The 20,020-nt window shown below is 39.0% G+C and overlaps 1 protein-coding gene across 1 annotated transcript; it reads left to right on the top strand.

The window, feature by feature from the left end:
* The first annotated feature begins 15,326 nt into the window (after positions 1-15,326).
* Positions 15,327-16,506, top strand: LOC112193885 (chitinase 10). Its single transcript, XM_024334142.2, has 2 exons — positions 15,327-15,784; positions 16,072-16,506. Exons 1-2 carry the CDS (start codon positions 15,327-15,329, stop codon positions 16,436-16,438), a joined length of 825 nt encoding a protein of 274 aa, XP_024189910.1. The 3' UTR covers positions 16,439-16,506.
* Positions 16,507-20,020: the final 3,514 nt, after the last annotated feature.

Here is a 20,020-nt window from a genome sequence, read left to right as displayed (position 1 = left end):
ACAAAATTGACTTCTTACCGTTAAGCTGTAAGCATGCTACCTCAGCATCAGCCACGATTAACCTGACCTGCAAAAATAACCCCTACACCGTTGGAATGGTGTACCAGGTTGCCACACAACAAACCCGATAAGCTTTTGCAAGCCCGTATGAGTAACTCAAAACCACAAAGCAAAACACATGTCTTAAGTCACCCCAACCTAAACAACGATAAGCATACATCTCACACCTACAGCCATCTGCTTCACTCTTCCATCTCATGCTTACGTAGGTCAACTCGTGACTAAACTACATGCTCAGATTCTCAACCTAGCATCTCATTACACAAATTCCCCGTCAAACAAAACCTCCTTAGATAATGTTTGAAAATCCCTTAACGCACAACGGTGAGTCACAAGGATCACACTCATTTTCTTCCCACCGGAAACCTTGTCATCATCATGACATCAAGGTGAAAACAGTAAATCACCTTCCTATCGTCACACAGAGCACAATCGTCACCACTATGGTCTTCAAGATAAATCAAACCATCAATCAATCAAATCAAGAAGAAAACAAGGCAATCACAATTCAAAACAAGCAAAATAATTCGTGGTAACCTCTGCATATAATTTAGTTCAGGAGGTCACACTAAGTCAAGCAATTCAAATCATAGTAATCATCGTAATCTCACACTCTGACGTCTGTAGGTAGCCCCGACCATCACAGTAGTCCTCTCAATCTTTGTTAACTTAATAACAATTCAACTCCGCTATCGAGCTGTCATCACACAGATAGCCATCATCTTACTGATCATCACACAGATAGCCATCATCCTACTGATCATCACATAGATAGTCATCATCTAACTAATCATCACACAGATATCGTCGGTCATCACATAGATAGCGATCATCCAACTAATCATCACACAGATAACGCCGGTCATCACACAGATAGCGATCATCTAACTAATCATCACGCAGATATCGCCCGTCATCACATACATAGCGATCATCCAACTAATCATCACACAGATATCGCCGGTTATCACATAGATAGCGATCATCACATAGATTCATTGCTAGTCATCACACAGATATCAATCATCACACAAATATCCCTACACAAGCTGCACAGATATTTCTACACAAACTTTACATGACAATCATCACAAAGATTCATCATACTGATGTCATCGATTCATCACACAGATATTCCTACACAAGCTACACAGATATTTCTATACAAACTTTACATGACAATCATCACAAAGATTCATCATACTAATGTCATCGATTCATCACACAGTTATTCCTACACAAGCTACCATATCTTAAATCTCACTTAAGACGGTCATATTAGACCCATGGTATCTCAACACATGATATCCTACAATCACAACTCAATACACAATTTCATCAGTCATCACATAGATAGCGATCATCCAACTCATCACACAGATTCCACCAATACATATATATATATATATATATCACGCAAATATATATATATATACATGATCATCAACTCAGGAATGCCACTAATACCACTATAGTCACAGTTAATCCCATAACTCCAAGACAATATGGTAAACCCGTTCGTGAATGAACATCGTGAGATTACTCACCTCGAAACTCCTGCTGCGTCTTCAATATAGAACAAAGAAGCCAACCCACAAAACGACCGTCCAAGAATACTTCGTCAAGTACCTAATCACAATCGGTTTCCACTTAGTAACAATTCACAAACGATTTAAGTCCGAAACCCCTGTTTTGAAATAAAATCCCCAAAGTGACGCCAATCGAGGTGAAACCACATCCGAGACCACCCAATGTCTCCGGAATACTTCTACGATCGATATGCCGAAACCACAAGTCGATCGAACGCTCGAATCCTCACAGATCGAAACATCGAACGGTCCGAAACCGTAAAAACCCTAACATGCTCATACGATCTCCAAAAATTACAAAAAATATATCGAAATGCTTGTATCAACGAGTAGATCGAACTCATGAATAGAAACTATCCCTAAGGTGGCAAGAAACTGCCGAAAAACACCACCACAGTCCGGACCAAAATCTGAATTTGACAAAACTCCCAACACCAAAGTTCTTCATCTCAACTCCAATTTAAACTTTCATAATTAACATAAAGTCTAAATCATAGCCGTTTGGCCGGAATTTACCTCGCAACATCTGAAATTCGATGAACCCTAAAATTTCAAAGCTTCGATTCGTTCTCCACAAGTGAAATCGTCCCAAGCCGCTTTGGGAGAAGCATCAACGTCCTATGGGCTTCAAAAGCCCTCAAGAAACACTGGCAAAGGTGGCCAGAATCGGAAGTTCCGATCTGGGTTTGAAGCATCGCCACCGCCAAACTTTCCGGCCTTGTAGCGCCTCCTACAACTCGTATTTCACTTCGATTTCTTCACAAACTCGTAAAGGGGGTTGAGACGAGAAAAGCTCACTTTGTTTCACTTCAATCGGTGGCCGGATGAGGAAGATATGGCCGGAAAATCGGAGAGGAAGAAATCTGGGTTCGGGACCGAAGAGAGAGAAAATCCTTCCGAAAATGGAAACTTAGCTTTTTCTGAATTTTTCCAGAAATTTCTCATATATATCAAAATGGAAACTTTTTCCAATGGCCATAACTTCTTCATACGAACTTCGATTTCCTCGTTCCGCATATCCACGAACTCGTATCGACGCGCTCTACAACTTTCGTGAATGATGTTTTTGGAGAATCTCAACGTATCAAAAGTCAATCTTTGTGCCACCCCTAAAGTTATATTTTCCAAATAAAAATTCATCCGAAACACTTCCGCTCCATCCACGAGCCACGAAACCGTCCGATACCCACAATTTAAATTTTGAAAAATCCTCGGAAAATAAATACGAATTTCCGGGGCATCACAGTGTTTGGGAGTAAAGACGCTTTTAGAGACGGGTGAGTTGGAGTATTCTGCAAACTTCACTCACTTATGTCTTATTCCCAAAATCCCAGATGCATCAGAAGCTAATCAGTTTCGACCAATCGCCTTATGCAATGTTCTATACAGAATCAGCTCCAAGCTAATGGCAAATTGGTTGAAAAAATTAATGCCTTTTATAATCTCCCCATTGCAAAGTGCATATGTACCTAGCAGGTTGATCTCAGACAATACACTTGTGGCAACTGAAGTTGCTCACTTCATGCACAAATTACGTAGGCGAGAAGAAGGTTTCTTATCACTCAAGTTAGACATAAGCAAGGCTTATGACAAACTGGAATGAAATTTCCTGAGAGCTATGTTAACTAAGCTAGGATTTCAAGATCAGTGGGCTAATATCATTATGAAGTGTGTTGCATCTTTTCACTATTCTCTTCTGATCAATGGACAACCTTCTGAAACCATTGTCCCATCCAGGGGCATTTGACAAGGTGATCCCCTCTCACCTTACTTTTTTATCCTATGTGCAGAAGGCTTATCTGCTTTAATCTCCAAGGTAGTGGAAAGATCTTAATTAAATGGTCTAACTATGTGTCCGGGAGCTCCCACTTTGAGCTCCCACTTTGAAACACTTATTTTTTGCAGATGATAGTCTAATTTTTGGAGCTGCAACTGAATCTGACTGCCTAGTTCTGAGACAGATTCTAAATAAATATGAGTTGGCTTCTAGATAAAAGGTTAATTACCAGAAAAGCAGTGTTGTTTTCAGCAAGAATGTACATCCCTCTGTTCAAGATAAATTGGTTGCTATGCTAGAGGTTCAAAAAGTGGAAGAGCATGACAGATACTTAGGCTTACCATTGAGAGTTGGCAAGTCTAAGACTAAAATCTTTGCATATATCAGAGAGAAATTGACAAAAAAGCTTACTGGGTGGAAATAAAAAATTCTCAGCTCTACCGGTAAGGAAATTTTACTCACAGCAGTTGCACAAATAATGCCTTCTTATGCTATGACCTGCTATCTACTTCCAAAATCTCTGTGTGATGATATTCATCAGCTATGTGCTCAATTCTTTTGGGGTGACACGGACCAAAAAAGAAAAATTCATTGGCAAAGCTGGGGTAAACTCTGCATGACAAAACAAGAAGGAGGATTGGGTTTCAAGAACTTGTATGCTTATAATCTAGCTATGGTAGCAAAACAAGCATGGAGGCTGATTTCTAATCCACATTCATTAATAGCCAAGGTGTACAAGGCCAAATACTATCCCAACAACTCTTTTTGGGATGCAGAATTGGGAGATGCTCCGTCCTTTTTTTGGAGAAGTATATTGGCAACCAGACTTGTTGTTGCTGCTGGTATCCAATGGAGGGTGGGAACTGGTGAACATATTGATGTATGGCAGGATAGTTGGATTCCTGTGTGCCCTAAATACCTTGTAAACAAACCGCCACATGCTACTATCAACAAGGTTACATATTTGATTGATGCTACTCACTGAATGTGGAAGCAAGATGTGCTGAATGCAAACTTTCAACCCCTAGTTGTTACAAAAATTCTAGGCATTCCCTTAAGCAGAATTGTAGGAGAAGATAGATATCGATGGATGCCTGAAAAAAATGGCAAGTACACAGTGAAGTCGGCTTACTGGATTGCAAGAGAGAAAGTCATGGGCAACCTCCTGGCTTCTACACCCTCTAGTGACCCTTATCAAGGTTTATGGAAAAAGATTTGGAACACAAAGGTTCCTGAAAAAGTCAAAATCCGTCTCTAGAGGGCTGCCACTAATATTTTGCCTACTCGAGAAAGCCTAAGTCATAAAGGCTATTCAGGTCCTTTAAACTATCTACTATGTAATGATGCTTGGGAAACAACAAGTCATGTTTTGCATCATTGCCCTGTTGCCCAAGAAGCCTTAGCAGTTGCAAACATTCCGATCAATGAGTGCCTACCTTACAGCTTCAAAGACTGGTTAATGCATCAGAGACATCATCTCAATAAGGAAAATTGGGAGAGATTAATCATGATTCTGTGGGCCTTGTGAAACAACAGAAACAGTAAGCTATGGAAAGACTTGAATAAGAGTAAATTGTTGCTTCTACTATTACTTGGTACCAACAATTTTTGCAAGCACAGCAAAAGACATCACAAAGAAGTGCAGCCAAGCCAGTAAATATTGGACTTCACCAGTAACACAACAGCTCAAAATCAAAGTTGATGGAGCTTTTATGCCTTATAAAGATATTGGAGGCATTGGTGGAGTGATCAAAAGAAGAGATGGCTTTTTTGTAGCTGCTTTCTCCAAATCAATTCAACATGTTTCCTCTCCAAAACATGTAGAACTGTGCTAGCCATTAGAGAATGAATTGATTTTCTTCGGCAAATTGGTGTCAGGAAGTTTGTCTTGAAAATGACTGCCAGATTGCTATACAACAGATTGGACATGATGATTTTGAGCTCAATGAACATGCCAATCTGTTACTAGATATACATTAGAGTAGGAAATTTGTAAAGGACCTGGCTTTTGTTTTTGCTCCTCGAACGGCCAATATGGCAGCGCATAGGCTTGCTGCTTTGGCTTACGAATCCAATACCTCTCAGGTATGGATAGATCAAGCTCCAGCTTGTATTCTGCATGCTTTGGCTTTTGATTGTAACCATCTTGTTTAATCAATAAAGTCCTTGATGCTTTTACTCAAAAAAAAAAAAATCCAAATCATCTCTTGTGTTTGTATATTAGCTAACACTATCTAAAGCTAATTCTTGAAGGTTGGAATACTGTTCATAGTTCATACCGGTTATATTTAGTTTAGTGACCATTTGTGATATGTACTCTTTAATATTTAGTTCAGTGACCATTTGTGATATTTACTCTTTAATATATAACATTGACCTCTCTTTTAAGCGAGCTGACTATGGAGTTCGTTGCAATAGTAGAGGCCTTGCCCGCGAGTTGTGCTTCAATGTTGTTTGCATTGCATGTTATTAAATTTGTTTTTGTTGTAGTGTTTATATGTCATAGACAATTAGTATAGTATGCTCCTATTTATTAGTTCATTAGATTGTTTTTTGGTGTTTAATTTAAAAGCTTCACTGTCCTAATACACACACACACACACAGGCATTCTCTATTAAGGATATCCTTAACTTAGCTTACGATACTGATTTCCATATTTTGACCACTTTTCGATCACATATTCACATCTTAATCTTTTAGTTTTTACGTATATATGAGTAGATCACTTCTGCAAATTTTCAACCAAATTGATGATCGTTAAGGCATCTAGAACTGCAATTTACACGAACGGTTCAGGTTGGACAGATTTGGTCCGTTCGTGTGAATTGCAGTTTTGAATGTCTTAACGATCATCAATACTGAACGGTTAAGATGTGAATATGTGATCGAAAAGTGATCAAAATATAGAAATCCGTACCGTAAGCTAAGTTAAGGACCTCCTTAACAATTAGCTCATTCATCCATTCAAGCATGGCAGTTTTCTTACTTTCAGCACCATTCATTGCATCACTGGTATTCTTTTGATCTCCATTAATTTCCTCATGGGAAGCTGGAGCCGAGGCTTATCAATCATCATCAGTTCATCACCACCATCACCATCATCCCATCTCGTCTTTAATTGACAAAGATGGGCGAGTGAGTAATCAGATTGTTTTTTTCAACATACCAAGTTATTTTGTGTCGATACCAAATCTAATTTAGACTATGAAAATCAAAATTAAATTCATTATTTTCTAGTCCCTAAGCAATTGGGATGAAATCAGGATTAAATTTTTTGGAGAGGTCGAAATGTAACAGTAAACAGATGAGTAACAATAAGTAAAAAGCATTTACCTCTATAATCTATATTGAAGATCATTAGTGTTTGATTCATTCTTTTTTTTTTTTTTTTTTTTGAAAAGAAAAGTTCGTTGATTTGAGATTGAAATCATTTAAGAGGGAATCCCAATGGGGAGCATACAAAGGCCAGAAACACCTACGTCTTAAAACTAAAGTAGGACACAATAGAAGATGTACTACATCAACTACTTGTTCTTGTAATAAAGCTCAGTTCTGAAACTTTTCTAGAAACACTAGCAAATTTTAAAGGTAAATCTTCATCATCCACAAGATAATTACCAACAACGGAACCATTGTCATGACCTTGAGAATTGTAGATCCAGCAATCAAAACTTATGATCCGGGTTTGCAGAAGATTAACAGACCAGACTCGACCCAGCATAAGGAACACTGCTCGCTAATGCACGCAATTGTGGTACTCACACTGTAACTATACCGAGTTTTTTTTATAGAATCTAGAAAGGCTCAATCGACCTGAAATTAAAATCAGCATACCCGAACATATAAACATAGCATAAAAGAACAAAAACTCAGGCCCAAAACCTCCTGGGTCCCAAATCCAAACCCATGGAGAGGTCTGGCCCAACAAAATGTAGAACTGGGCCCAAAAGCAGCCCAAAATCTTGAAAGGGTGATATGATCTGGACACCCAAAGTCAGGCACCCTTAAGCTGCAGCCTATCGCTATTGAAAGCTGACAAGACCCACCCCGAATTCCACCCTGGAATCCGAAGTGGCCCTGCGGGACCCACCTTTAAAGGAGATTTACCAAAAATTTCGGCATAACCTCCCTTAAAAATGGATAACCCAAAATCCTGCGGAAAACCAAAATTCACTTCTAATCATCCAACCATAACTCCTGGAGCCACCCTGCTCCCAAATTCAACCAAACCCATCTCAAAGTTAATAACATCATACATAATCTCCAAAAGGTAAAAGTTACTACAATCACCAAAGTTAGGTCATCGACCTCAAATAAAATTCATACAAGTTTGGGTCACATATCCCTTAGTAATCAGAGCATTCTAGGAATATAAATAGACAAGGAGTGCAGTAGGTTAAACAGGTAACCTACAGAAGGTGATGGCGGAAGCAGGTGCGGTCACTATGGCTCACACTCGTACACCGAGCAACAATACTGCAATCTGGGCATTTGAAACCGAAGGGCCCAGGGAAAAGTATACAAAAACGTTAGCGTGAGTGGACAAAAATAAATAATTGAAAGAAAGAGGGTTTTATACTTTTCCACATTTATATCCATAAAACTCCCGATGCATGCAATAAATAAGAAAACCCGACTAGCCCCGCTAGTCAAGAACAACAACAAAGAATATGGGGAAAAATGGGTTCACCATACGGGAATGGAGCCCCTCAGGCTCAACCTACCCTCAACTGCCACTTACACATAGATTGTGCGAGGAGGAGAACTAATAACCTCAACTACCACTCACACATAGATTGTGCGAGGAGGAGAATATCACCTCGACTACCACCCACGTGAGGAGGAGAAAGCTACCTCAACTGCCACTCACAAACACAAAGTAAGTGAGGAGGAGACCTGAGCACATGACCCACGTATGGTGAGGAAGAAGATCGTCGAAAGCCAATAAATTTGTATAGTTTCCCCACATATCTCACAAAATAAGAATCCAAGTGTATAAAGACGTGACCCCGCACGCCAAGATCATCTCAAGTTCCAATAAGTAGGGTATAAAGAAGTATAAAGTTTTGCTTCCTCGAATTCTTATTTCGTAAATCTCATAAAAAACTCAAAGAGCTGATTATAAATATAAAATCAATAGTATAAATTTCCGAATCCGCATAAATCAAAATCCTCAAATCGAGCATAACGAATCTTAATTCAAAAGTTCAAACCAATAAAACATTCAATAATCCAAACCAAAATAAAAGGCTCGATAATTAAGTTGATAAATCAATAACTTAAAACTTGCGGAATTTAATTTGCATGCATCAATTAAAATCAAAAGTCCACTCACAATATGCGGTCAATCCTAAAGTCGCTCGTGATTCTCCTCGTATGGAGACTCCTCTCGTCCTGTACGAATAACAATCATAAATATATATAATTCACAGGACGGAACTTTAACTTTACGATACATATAATTGGAAATTCAAAACATCCCCCTTCCTAACATCCGACTCCTCAACCCTCTACAACATCCATCCTTAATACTCCATCCATATTCATTCATCGATAAATAAATTCTAGAGTGAATTCGAAAGAATTCCGGCGATCGAATTCACATAAATCGTTAATTAATCACTTAAACTCAATTCGTAATTCCTCCAATTTCCACCAAACTTCATACATTACATTCTACAATCGTTATAGGGTATATGGGATTAAAACTGCAATTAAAACACAGCTCTACGCACCACCACGCACTACCTACAGTGGCGGCGCGTGGGGACCACGCTCCGGCAACCACTTCCTCCGATGACCACCAAATTCCGGCACTAGCATCTACACAACAGGCCTAACAATTTTCTCAACTACAACATCATCCAATTGTACCTCGAAGTGGTCGAATCAAGCCGGTGAAGGAAAGCCCCGAAACTTCAAGAACCCTAGAAATGAAAAAATTGTCAATTCGACCTCTACAATGCAAATTGGAATGAACTACCTTAGGGGAAATAATCTCCATCAAAAACCAAACCTTCGATGTGAATCTGGTGGCCGGAGGTGGCCCAAAATCCTAGGTCACTAGTGTCAAGAGCGGGTTGAGGCGCCCCTGTGGTGACCGGTTGCACGCTGGATGGTGGCCGGAAAGTGAAGAATCGAAGGGGAAGCGGAGAACCCGAAGGGAAAGGGAGAAGGATCGGGGGAGAGGAGAGAGAAAGAGGGGTGGGTTTCCGGTTTTGGAAACCTACCCGGGCAACTTTCCATATATATTCAAATTTTACCATGAACAGTAATTTTCGTAACTCACTCATAACTTTTGCATACGAACTCCGATTTTTACGTATCACATATGCACGCGCTCGGTTTAACGCCCTCTACAACTTTCATGAAGGAAATTTTCTCAAATTATTAACTCACAAAAAGTCAATTTTTAACCACCCCCTAAACGTTAAATTATAACCGTGAACGGTAACCATAAGGAATTTCATGCAACTCAGTAAAAAGGGTATCTCAGATATGGGGTGTAACAAAAGCCGTCATCACCTGTGCCTCAACCGACCACCACTTCATGCACCTTCTGCCTCCTTGAAACACTACCATCAGCATCATAGCCCAGAGTCTAAGCGGCCAAACGCAGAATTCGAGCGACCAAGACCATAATAGATAGATCCCTAACGACGACCGCGTCAAGGCTACCCACCAGAGAAGAAACCAGCCGATGGCCGCCAATGACCTCACAATCCAGACAAGCGTCGCCATCCATCTCGACCAGTCCTTTCGAGATCCACCACATTGGAACCGAAGGCCACCCTTTAGCCGCCCTCTTCGTGGCCGCCCTTGCCAGCCAATAGAAAGCCAAAAGATTAGAAATGAATAGAAAAGAGAGGTCAACATACGCGATCGTTTTGGGTGATCACGAACGATAGAAAAGCGATTGAGATTGCGTGCAACGTGCTCCACACCGGTGACGGCGCCTCTAGGGTTCGCGAGAGCAAAAGCAAGAGACATTTTTTCCTAGCTGGCATTAAGTTCAGGGCTAACTAACTTAATATATGTAACCAACTGAGAATAAGGAAAGATTAACATGGCATTAAACAATGAATAAAGAAAGTAAATATTATAAACCTAATGTATGAAGCTCGATCAAAAACATTGGCAGGGGTCTGGACTCCACCAAACCCTAACATAAATCCGCCCCTGCTGACGATTTAGCAAACAAAATGGAGATTTGCCCAATGGAAATAGCCTTTTTTGGTTTTGTATTGTCTTTAATTACATTTGTGATTTCTTTATGTCCGTCTTCTCAACATGCATTACTCTTTTGGGCACCATCATCCCTCCCGGTTTTACATCATAATCTATTGCACCAAACAGTGTAGCTACCAAGAATTATGAAGAAAATTTCTTATTTCTTCAAAAATCTACCATTTGTGTCTGCCATTTGATTTATCATGAGAAAGGCGCATGCCTACTGGCTGAGTAACCACTGAGAAAGCAAGCATAAGCATTGGCTGTGGAGAAAAGGTTGGAATTAGCTAATCGTTTTCTTGGTTTTGTTGATGGACATTTCACCAATGGTGTATTCAGGTTTCAAGGAATATAGACTCCAATTCCGCCCCCAGTTGCTTGGAACCCGTTCGATGCAAGAGATGAAAACAATGTGAAATCAATCCACAGTTTGTAGGTACAAGGTTTGTACTTGGTGTGTTGCTATTTCCAAACAAAACATTGAAGAAGCCTACAAACTGGTCTCGGAGAACTCCTAAAGGTAATTGCATCTGATCATGAGTCAGCATATGCACTGGGATTGCAACATGTATTGCAACCCTCAAGTTAGTCATGCGTTTTAGGGAGTTCGATTTTGGAAAGTATCTTTCTGCTTTTAGATTTTATTTTACAAAGATATTCCAACTGGTAAAATCGTGTTATTGAAGTCCTAAACATTTTAGGATTTGTTTATTTTTAATTGGATAACTTTTATTAAAAGATATTTCCTATTAGGAGTCTAATTAGGGTTAAGTCGTGACTATCAAGGATTTGTTCTCTCCTTAATATATTCAAAAAGAGTGCGTTCATTTTGGTACGACTTAGACGCAAAAATTGTTGTTCTTCTTGTTTGTTGAGTAAGAGTCGCATAGGAGCCTTGAAACACTTGTTCTATGTAAAAGTGTTTCATTGTTCATTCATACATGTGCATTGGTTCACTCGAGATCAGTAGAGAAGGTGTTGATGCATGAAGAGCGATAGTTGCAGATCATTCAAGTGAAGAAGGCAGTCAAGGTTCAAGACAAACACCTCATTAGTCAGTTTATAGTGATTGTAGCTGAGAACAGTGCTAATTGTGTTTGTAAAGAAACGTATCCTTCATTATTAGTGAATTGATTTGATTTTGGGTCTCAAGAATAAGGGCCCTGCGTTGTTTTTAATCTCAAATTTGAGGTTTTCACTACATAACCAAAAGTCGTGTGTTCGATGTTATTTTTGGTTTCTGCCCAGTAAGGATTGCAACGTACCTATCAATCCCCGATACCCAGAAAACAGGTTCCATCCTAGTATTTTCACAGTGAGGATGATGCATTGCCTCTGAGTTTTGGTTGAGGAAGTACAGTAAACAATGAAGAGAGGACATCCTACATCTCCATTCTCTTCCCCAAAAAAATTGAAATTTTGTCACCTGATCAATATGTTTGAGGGGAAGATAGGTTTTATTGCCCCAGCAAAGAAACTGAAAGTGGCTGAATTTACTTCTAGCTAGGTTCAATTCACTGCCAAATCTCTTGGGATTGTGGAAACGCCGGGAGGGATGACGGTGCCCAAAGTAGTGATGATGCGAAAAGAAGTAATGCATGCTGAGAAGACGAATATAAAGAAAAAACATGGTCAACCATTAGGATCGAAGAATAAAAATCCATCAAAATCAAAGAAGGTACCTACTGAAGAGGTTTTAAGCATGTTGTACTCAAAAAATACCTAAGGGCTAGGAGAAAATGTAGTTTTTTGTTGAGCTATGTCTATTTACTTTGTCTTAGTGTTATCATAGTTTATAAGCTTACTTTTAATAAGTGAACACTGGTTGTATTATGAATGGTCTATCCCTATGTACCACCGTGGTACCCTCACAACTTCTCATCTGTCTAGTAAATGACAGCAGAATGATATGTAATGATCATTCTGACTTGAGTTGAATGATAAGTCGTTTTAGGTTTGATTAAAAAAAAAAAGAACAAAAAAGCGGTGTAGCTATCTACTCCAATCATTATTTTACTGTTTGATAAAATAAATGAAAATTCAGAATTGGAATTAATCTCAATTACTATAATATAGGCTCACAATAAACTTTGTAGGCTAATTTCCTTGAAATTTTTTTGAGATGAACGAGGAAAACTTTTACTGAAGTTCAGCAAACAATATAATAATGACACACCCCTTAGGGGTCGACAATAAAAATCGTTATTTAAAGCACACTACAAAACCCACCCCTGAAAAAAGAACAAATATGTTCACAGGCAACTTTGTAGGCTGTTTCCTTGAATTATGCAGGCATTAAATCTATGTGGTTCACTTTGTGATTAGTTTTTTCCAAGGTTCAAAAAATCGCTAGGCGCTAGTCGGGCTGTGGCCAGGGGACTAGCGCCCAGGCGGCGCCTAGGCGATTTTTATTTTCTTAATTTTTATTTTATTTTTATATCATATAATTATATATAAAATATATATAAAGACTTAAAAAGAGTTTAAAAAACTACTTAGAAGAGTTTATATTTACTAGAATTTCTATTTCTTTTTCTTTTTAAAAAAAACAAAGTTCAATTCGTCTATCTTCACTTTCATTCTATCTACCTTCCCAAAATCCCATATCGATAACTCCTTCTCCTCATCGTCCTAAGCATTGATCATTGAGATCTTTTGATCAATTAAACATGAAGTCATTAAGTGTTTCAGAATTCAAAGTTTCAATGAGATCTCAAATGTAGATGTAAAGATGAATTCCATTTGCTTCGAAAATCATTAAGATCTCAGATCTAAATCATCTGATGAATTTCAACGCCTAAAACTGCCTAGCCGCCTAGGCGCCGTCCCAACCCGCCTAGCGTCCAGCCCGCCCAACCCGTCTAGGCGCCCGCCTAAATCTTGTCCGCCCAATGCCTCTGATTACCCATTACTCGAGTCGGCCTACTGCCGCCTAGCGCCTGGGTGGCCGTTTTTTAGAACACTGGTTTTTTCATTTACACGTTTATGCTTTTAAACAAATACCCTTAATAACAGAACTAGTCTACATCTTTTCATCTTCCATAACCATGCCAGTTCCACTAATGAGTGTCTAATATTGATTAAAACACTTAAATGTTGACTCAAATCAATTTTATGTTCCACTTGTCAATAGCTGACACAAGAATCACGACGACAACCTAGGTTTTTTATTAAGGTTAAACGCCTCCTATAGCTGCAAGCACCAAGTCTTCCACCAGCTGAGGTGTGAAAAAGTAAAATCTACCTCGAGACAAAAGACTTCAAATAATAATAGGGAAAATCATAAACATTTGACTGAAAAAGATTTTCACGCAAATAGGGTTGAAAAAATCTTCAATCTAGATACTTTGCACTAGCTAGCTATGCAATATATGACTTTCTTCTGGTCCCTGAACAATGCCAGAACTATGATAATGGCATTGTTAAATCTTGCCATCATGGATCGTTTGGTGAACACTCCGGAGGATGTGGAGTTGCTAATAACCGAATAGCTGAGGCAATTAAAATTACTTTGGGAGCTACAATGACTTCTATTTTGCTATAATTTGTAAAGACCTCAACAAACACTGCAAAACGCAGTGGAACCAATGGAAGGAAAATTTGAGGCAAAATTATTTGTAGACACCAATGGCAATTATTTCTATTGTTGCAGCTGTTTTTCTCATCATACTAATTGTCATACAAACAGTGTGCTCTCTCTTATCTCTCTTACTGAAGATGAGAGAACGATCATCAAGTTTTCTCATCAAGATGCTGACATTGATATTCTATCTAGCTATGATACATAAACATTCTCAAATAACGAAAACAGAGTACACGTATGGCTGGGAAATATATAGATAGACTAATATATGGACTAGAGGACATTGACATATGACAACTCATATGAAGGGAAGAAGAGACGAAGGACCAGCCGCTCCTTTAGAAGCAGCGGAATCGATGAGAGTGAGGGTCACCATGAAAGGCCGAGGCTGTGTCGGTGACGCTGAGGCGGAGATCACCACATCATGGTTGTCGAAGAAGACTTAACTCTTTCTCATTTACTGATTCGCTCAAACGCAAAATCACACACATCTACATTCAGATTGACATAGGCTGCTGCCAATGCCACCACCAACGCTGTACACACTTTCAGTTTCAGCTGCTGCTTCTTGGTCGTCCTCTCTCTCTCTCTCTCTCTCTCTCTCTCTCTCTCTCTCTCTCTCTCTCTCTCTCTCTCTCTCTCTCTCTCTCTCTCTCTCTCTCGCTTGTTCGCAGTGATGATTTATTAATTCATCTAGTAAAGGAGAGTGAAATCAGAACGGGAAAGAGGAGAAAGACTGTCTTTTTCTTGTAGGCTTCAGTGTGCGTACTCATGTGCAATGTGTCGACGTTCCCACTCTCTAGTGGTTGCTTGTGTCAACTATAGTGCCAAGTCCGCAGCCACCAAGATGAGACTCGATCAACAAATTGAGCCTCCAACATTTGGACCTCTGACTTCCTTTGTTAACTTCCTCAAAGTGCGACTCCTCCTACATATCGAGTCCTCTTCACTATCTTACAAAACAAGACCTATAATATAATTGGCCGGCACGTACATGTGACAAAACGGCTATTACTATATTAAGTTGCTCTTGTATATATTCTAGCAATCAAGCAGAAACTATCATCCCCTGCAACTGCTACATCCATGGCTGCGGTCTCGCTGTCATCTGCAGTCGTCCTCTTCTCCCTCACTACCATCTTTCTTTTCTCCATCTCATCATGGGAAGCTGAGGCTCATCCAGTATCTACTTTGATCAAGAAAAAGCTTTACAACAACTTGTTTCTACACAAGGACGACAAGGCATGCCCTGCAAATGACTTCTATACCTACCGCTCCTTCATCAAGGCAACCAAATTCTTCCCGGAATTCGGCACCACTGGAAGTCTATCCACCCGAAAGCGCGAGATTGCAGCATTTCTTGCTCAGATCTCTCACGAGACCACGGGAGGGTGGGCTACTGCCCCCGACGGACCATATTCGTGGGGTTTGTGCTATAAAGAGGAAATCAGTCCGACCAGCAATTACTGTGATGATACCAACAAAGAGTGGCCATGCTATCCTGGCAAATCTTACAAAGGAAGAGGACCAGTTCAATTATCTTGGTAAGTATAATTTGATTCATTTATCAATTACTGCAAATAATAATGAGATTAATTAATGTTGTTCAACTTGTCGTCACTCCAATGTCGTCATATATTAAGATTGAGTTTCTATTTCTGAGTTTAGAGTTTGTTTTAAAAGTTAAATAGCGCGCATTTATACTACGTTACTTAATTAACAAGATCAATCTAGTTTTGGCCAGCCAATTATTTACGTGCAGCCGCGCCTAAACTTTTCAAATTAGTGTATGATTCCTCGTGTTAATGTTTTGAGTTAAAATCTTTTGCAGGAACTATAATTATGGCCAGGCAGGCAAGGCATTAGGGTTTGATGGGCTAAAGAATCCAGAATTAGTAGCAAACAGTTCCATCATCGCATTCAAAACGGCTTTATGGTTCTGGATGACTGAGCAAAAGCCGAAGCCCTCATGCCACGATGTCATGGCAGGTCGATATGCGCAAACGCAAGCTGATGTGGCGGCGAATAGGACTACTGGGTTCGGGATGGTGACGAACATCATCAACGGTGAACTCGAGTGCGGAATAGGTAGCGATGCACGAGTGAATGATCGAATTGGTTATTTCAAAAGATATGCTAGTCTGTTTAGTGTTCAGACCGGGCCAAATTTAGATTGTGAGAATCAAAAATCCTTTTAAAATTTGTGACAGATTTATTAGTTAATTCTAGCTCGCAAGTCTGTTTTATTTATGTTACTGTTTTGACATGCAGCCATCACTATCTAAAATAATAATGTACATTATAGCTAGCGAGCTATATATGGATCTTATTGTCTGGTAGTTTATTTCTCTCTGTATGAGATTAAAAGAATAGAATATTACTACAATCATGGGTGTCATTGTTATATATGAAAGGAAAAGGTCAAATTAAGCACAAAATAAAGGAGTTGTTTATTGTACCGTGATATATATCATATAATTATTTACATTTAGTTAAATCAAAATTACAATTCAATTCATAGACAACATTGTGTTACCACATTTATTTTATACAAATAACTTATAATTGAATCAAAATTACAACATTAACAATAAATTTATTCAAAACTTGTTATAAGGTTGTAGGTGACATGAGATTGCACCCAAAAAAAAAGACTCATGCATGTTACCACAATGACAATAAATTTATTGTCATATTTATAAATTCATGTATGACATACAAGCATGTACGTCAAACTTTTTTTTTTTAAAAAATGAAGGCAAAATAGCCAAATTACCCCCTGACTTTTCCAATGGCTGTCGATTTACCCCTTGATATTTCAATTTTGATTATCTACACCCTCACTTTTCTAATTGTTGCCGATTTACACCCTATCGTTATTTTTTAGACTTTCCATCCAATTTTCTGTTAACTTGGTTAGAACGTGAGGGGCTTTTCATCTTTTCAACTATCACCCAAAAAAAAAAAAACAAACCAACACATGGTTAAAGAAATAAATAAAAAAATATCACATAGAGGAAGAGGGCATGCTGAGAAGAAGATAATTGAGAATAGACAGAGAAGAAGAGGAGAGGATGAGGGAAAAAAAAAATAGTTGTGACATGCAGCCATCACTATCTAAAATAATAATGTACATTATAGCTAGCGAGCTATATATGGATCTTATTGTCTGGTAGTTTATTTCTCTATAATTCAGGGATTCAAATTTGCTCACCATTTTTATGAGATTAAAAGAATAGAATATGTAGTAATGCTTAAATCATGGAGTCATTGTTATATATGAAAGGAAAAGGTCAAATTAAGCACAAAAAAAGGAGTTGTTTATTGTAGAGTTAAATATTGCTTACTCCCTATACTTATCGGGTTTCATCGTTTCAGTCCTTGACCTTCGAATTTCACCTAAAAAGTCCCTGAACTCTCAATTTCGTCCTAATTGGTCCCTACCGTCAAAAACTCCGTTATCTTCCCCTAAAAAGTCTATTATACCCTCATTTACTTAATATATATATATATATATATATTGCTCTTCCTCTTTTTTTTTCTTTTTTTTTTCTTCTTTTTACCTCTTCTTCTTCTTCCAGCTCTCTCGCCTCCTTTCATTCACCTCCTCATCAAGATGGTTCCAATCCACAGACCTTCAAGAGGTGAAATGAAAAAAAAGAAATAAAAGAGAGAGAAAAAATAAATTAAAAAAAACAAAGTAAGTGAGGGCATAATAGACATTTTCAGCAACTTTAACATAAAATTTTGACGGCAGGGACCAATTGGGAGGACATTGAGAGTTTAGGGACTTTTTAGGTCAAATTTGAAGGTCAGGGACTGAAACGATGAAACCCTATAAGTATAGGGAGTAAACAGTATTTAATCCTTTATTGTAATATGATGTATATCATATAATTATTTACATTTAGTTAAATCAAAATTACAATTCAATTCATATACAACAATGTGTTACCACATTCATTTTATACTAATTACCTATAATTGAATCAAAATCACAACATTTACAATAAATTTATTCAAAACTTTTTCTTTTTTTTTTAAATAAAGGGCTTGTACGGCTACCCTCAAGCCTTGATTGATGAAACTGCCGAATACAAAGGGGGGACATTGAACCTAAACCCCTGATTACAATAATAATCGAGAGCACGTTCTAAAATAATATCAAGAGTCTCTATAGAATTCATGTATTCTAATAAGCACCAGTTAGCAAAGAGTGCTCTATTGGCACTCCATTTGCTTTGACATAATGGAAAGATAACTCGATTACAATCACGAAGCATAATTATCATAATCTTAGCTTTCCTATTATGTTGTCGCTGGAGAATAAATCCAACGACACTTCATTTCATTCTGCCACTAAGAGGTTGCTCACATCTAACAATGGCACGCCGCCTCACTAGGCCAAACAAGGCACACTGAGTGTACATACCGGGACCAAGCCCACGTCACCCTACCAGATAGTGATAGGGATTTATTTCCGGCAGATAGCCGTATCTTACTAAAAGTAAAAAACAATAAAACAAAATAAGAAAATAAAGACAACTTGGGCCCAGAGCCGAAGCCCAGACCCAAGAGTCACCCAACCCACGTCGAAGTAGAAGATAGCAGAGGCCACGATGCCACCAGCCCTCCTGCAACTCCCTGGTTGTCCCACCGGCGGCGTCTCCGCCATCATTTGCACTACGCCGGCTGATCGCAGGTCATCCCTCCATCTCGCCGTCAACCTGTGGACCCCGGCTCACCATCTCTAGCACCTGAACGGATCCTAGCAACCCAAAACCGATCGGAGATTTCCGATCAGTTTTGCGCACAGTGGATCCCAACCTCTCCGCCAAACGCTCATCACCACCAAGCGACACCACTAGTCTCTCCCTCCTGCCATCAAACCACTGCTGCCTCTCCCCGGCAAAGCCTCCAAGCGCCCTAGCCAACGAAGCGTCCCCGAAACCTCCACTACTTCGACTACGCTTACTCCAGGACAACCCAGCAATGGACACGAGGTCCCCTCTGGTCAGTCCGACGACGATGCGGCGAGGGCGTGCCGTCGGACCGAGCATAAAACTGGTACGGAAAGACTGGCTGCCGCTTAGGGTTTTGAGAGAAAAGTCTCGTTTTTACTAAACAAGACCTTCCAATAAAATCATAATTTTTGTCCGGGTGTTTTCAACCCTGGAAAAAAATTATTATTCAAAACTTGTTACAACTTACAAGGTTGTTGGTGACATGAGATTTCACCCCAAAAAAAAAAAAAAAAAGACTAATACATGTTACCACAATGACAATAAATTCATTGTCATATTTATAAATTCATGTATGACATACAAGCATGTACGTCAAAAAATTTCAAAAAAAAAAAAATTATATATAAGGGGAGAAGAATCAAGGCTCATATTGTTTGGCTCGTTTTTTTTTCGATTACCTTTGTTTGGCTCGTTCTATGCGTCCGTAGCGCATGGCTTTGGTCTCTCTTTAGTTGTAGTATTCAAAAACTAAAGTCTACACAAATTAAGCAGCAACTGCTCACTTTAATATACAGTGATGGAATCATTTCTTGTGATACCGAGTTATATGTGCACTTACTAATTTGTTGATTAAGGTGGTTGGTACTATAGTTTGATTATAATTGTGCCCAGTGGTGGAGCTAAGTACAAAGATTTAAGAGTAAAACAAAGAAAAAGATATAAATGAATTTGTCCTTAAAAACAATAGAGGGTGTTGTTAGTGCAATGGTCTGCCTAAGCTTATTTCTATCTCCCCCAGGTTGAGTGCCGGTGTGG

The sequence above is a fragment of the Rosa chinensis genome, chromosome 3 (assembly GCF_002994745.2).
Source record: "Rosa chinensis cultivar Old Blush chromosome 3, RchiOBHm-V2, whole genome shotgun sequence".
NCBI classification, from domain to species: Eukaryota; Viridiplantae; Streptophyta; class Magnoliopsida; order Rosales; family Rosaceae; genus Rosa; species Rosa chinensis.
Note: the sequence above shows the minus strand (reverse complement) of the source record. Positions and strands in the feature narration are given on the sequence as shown.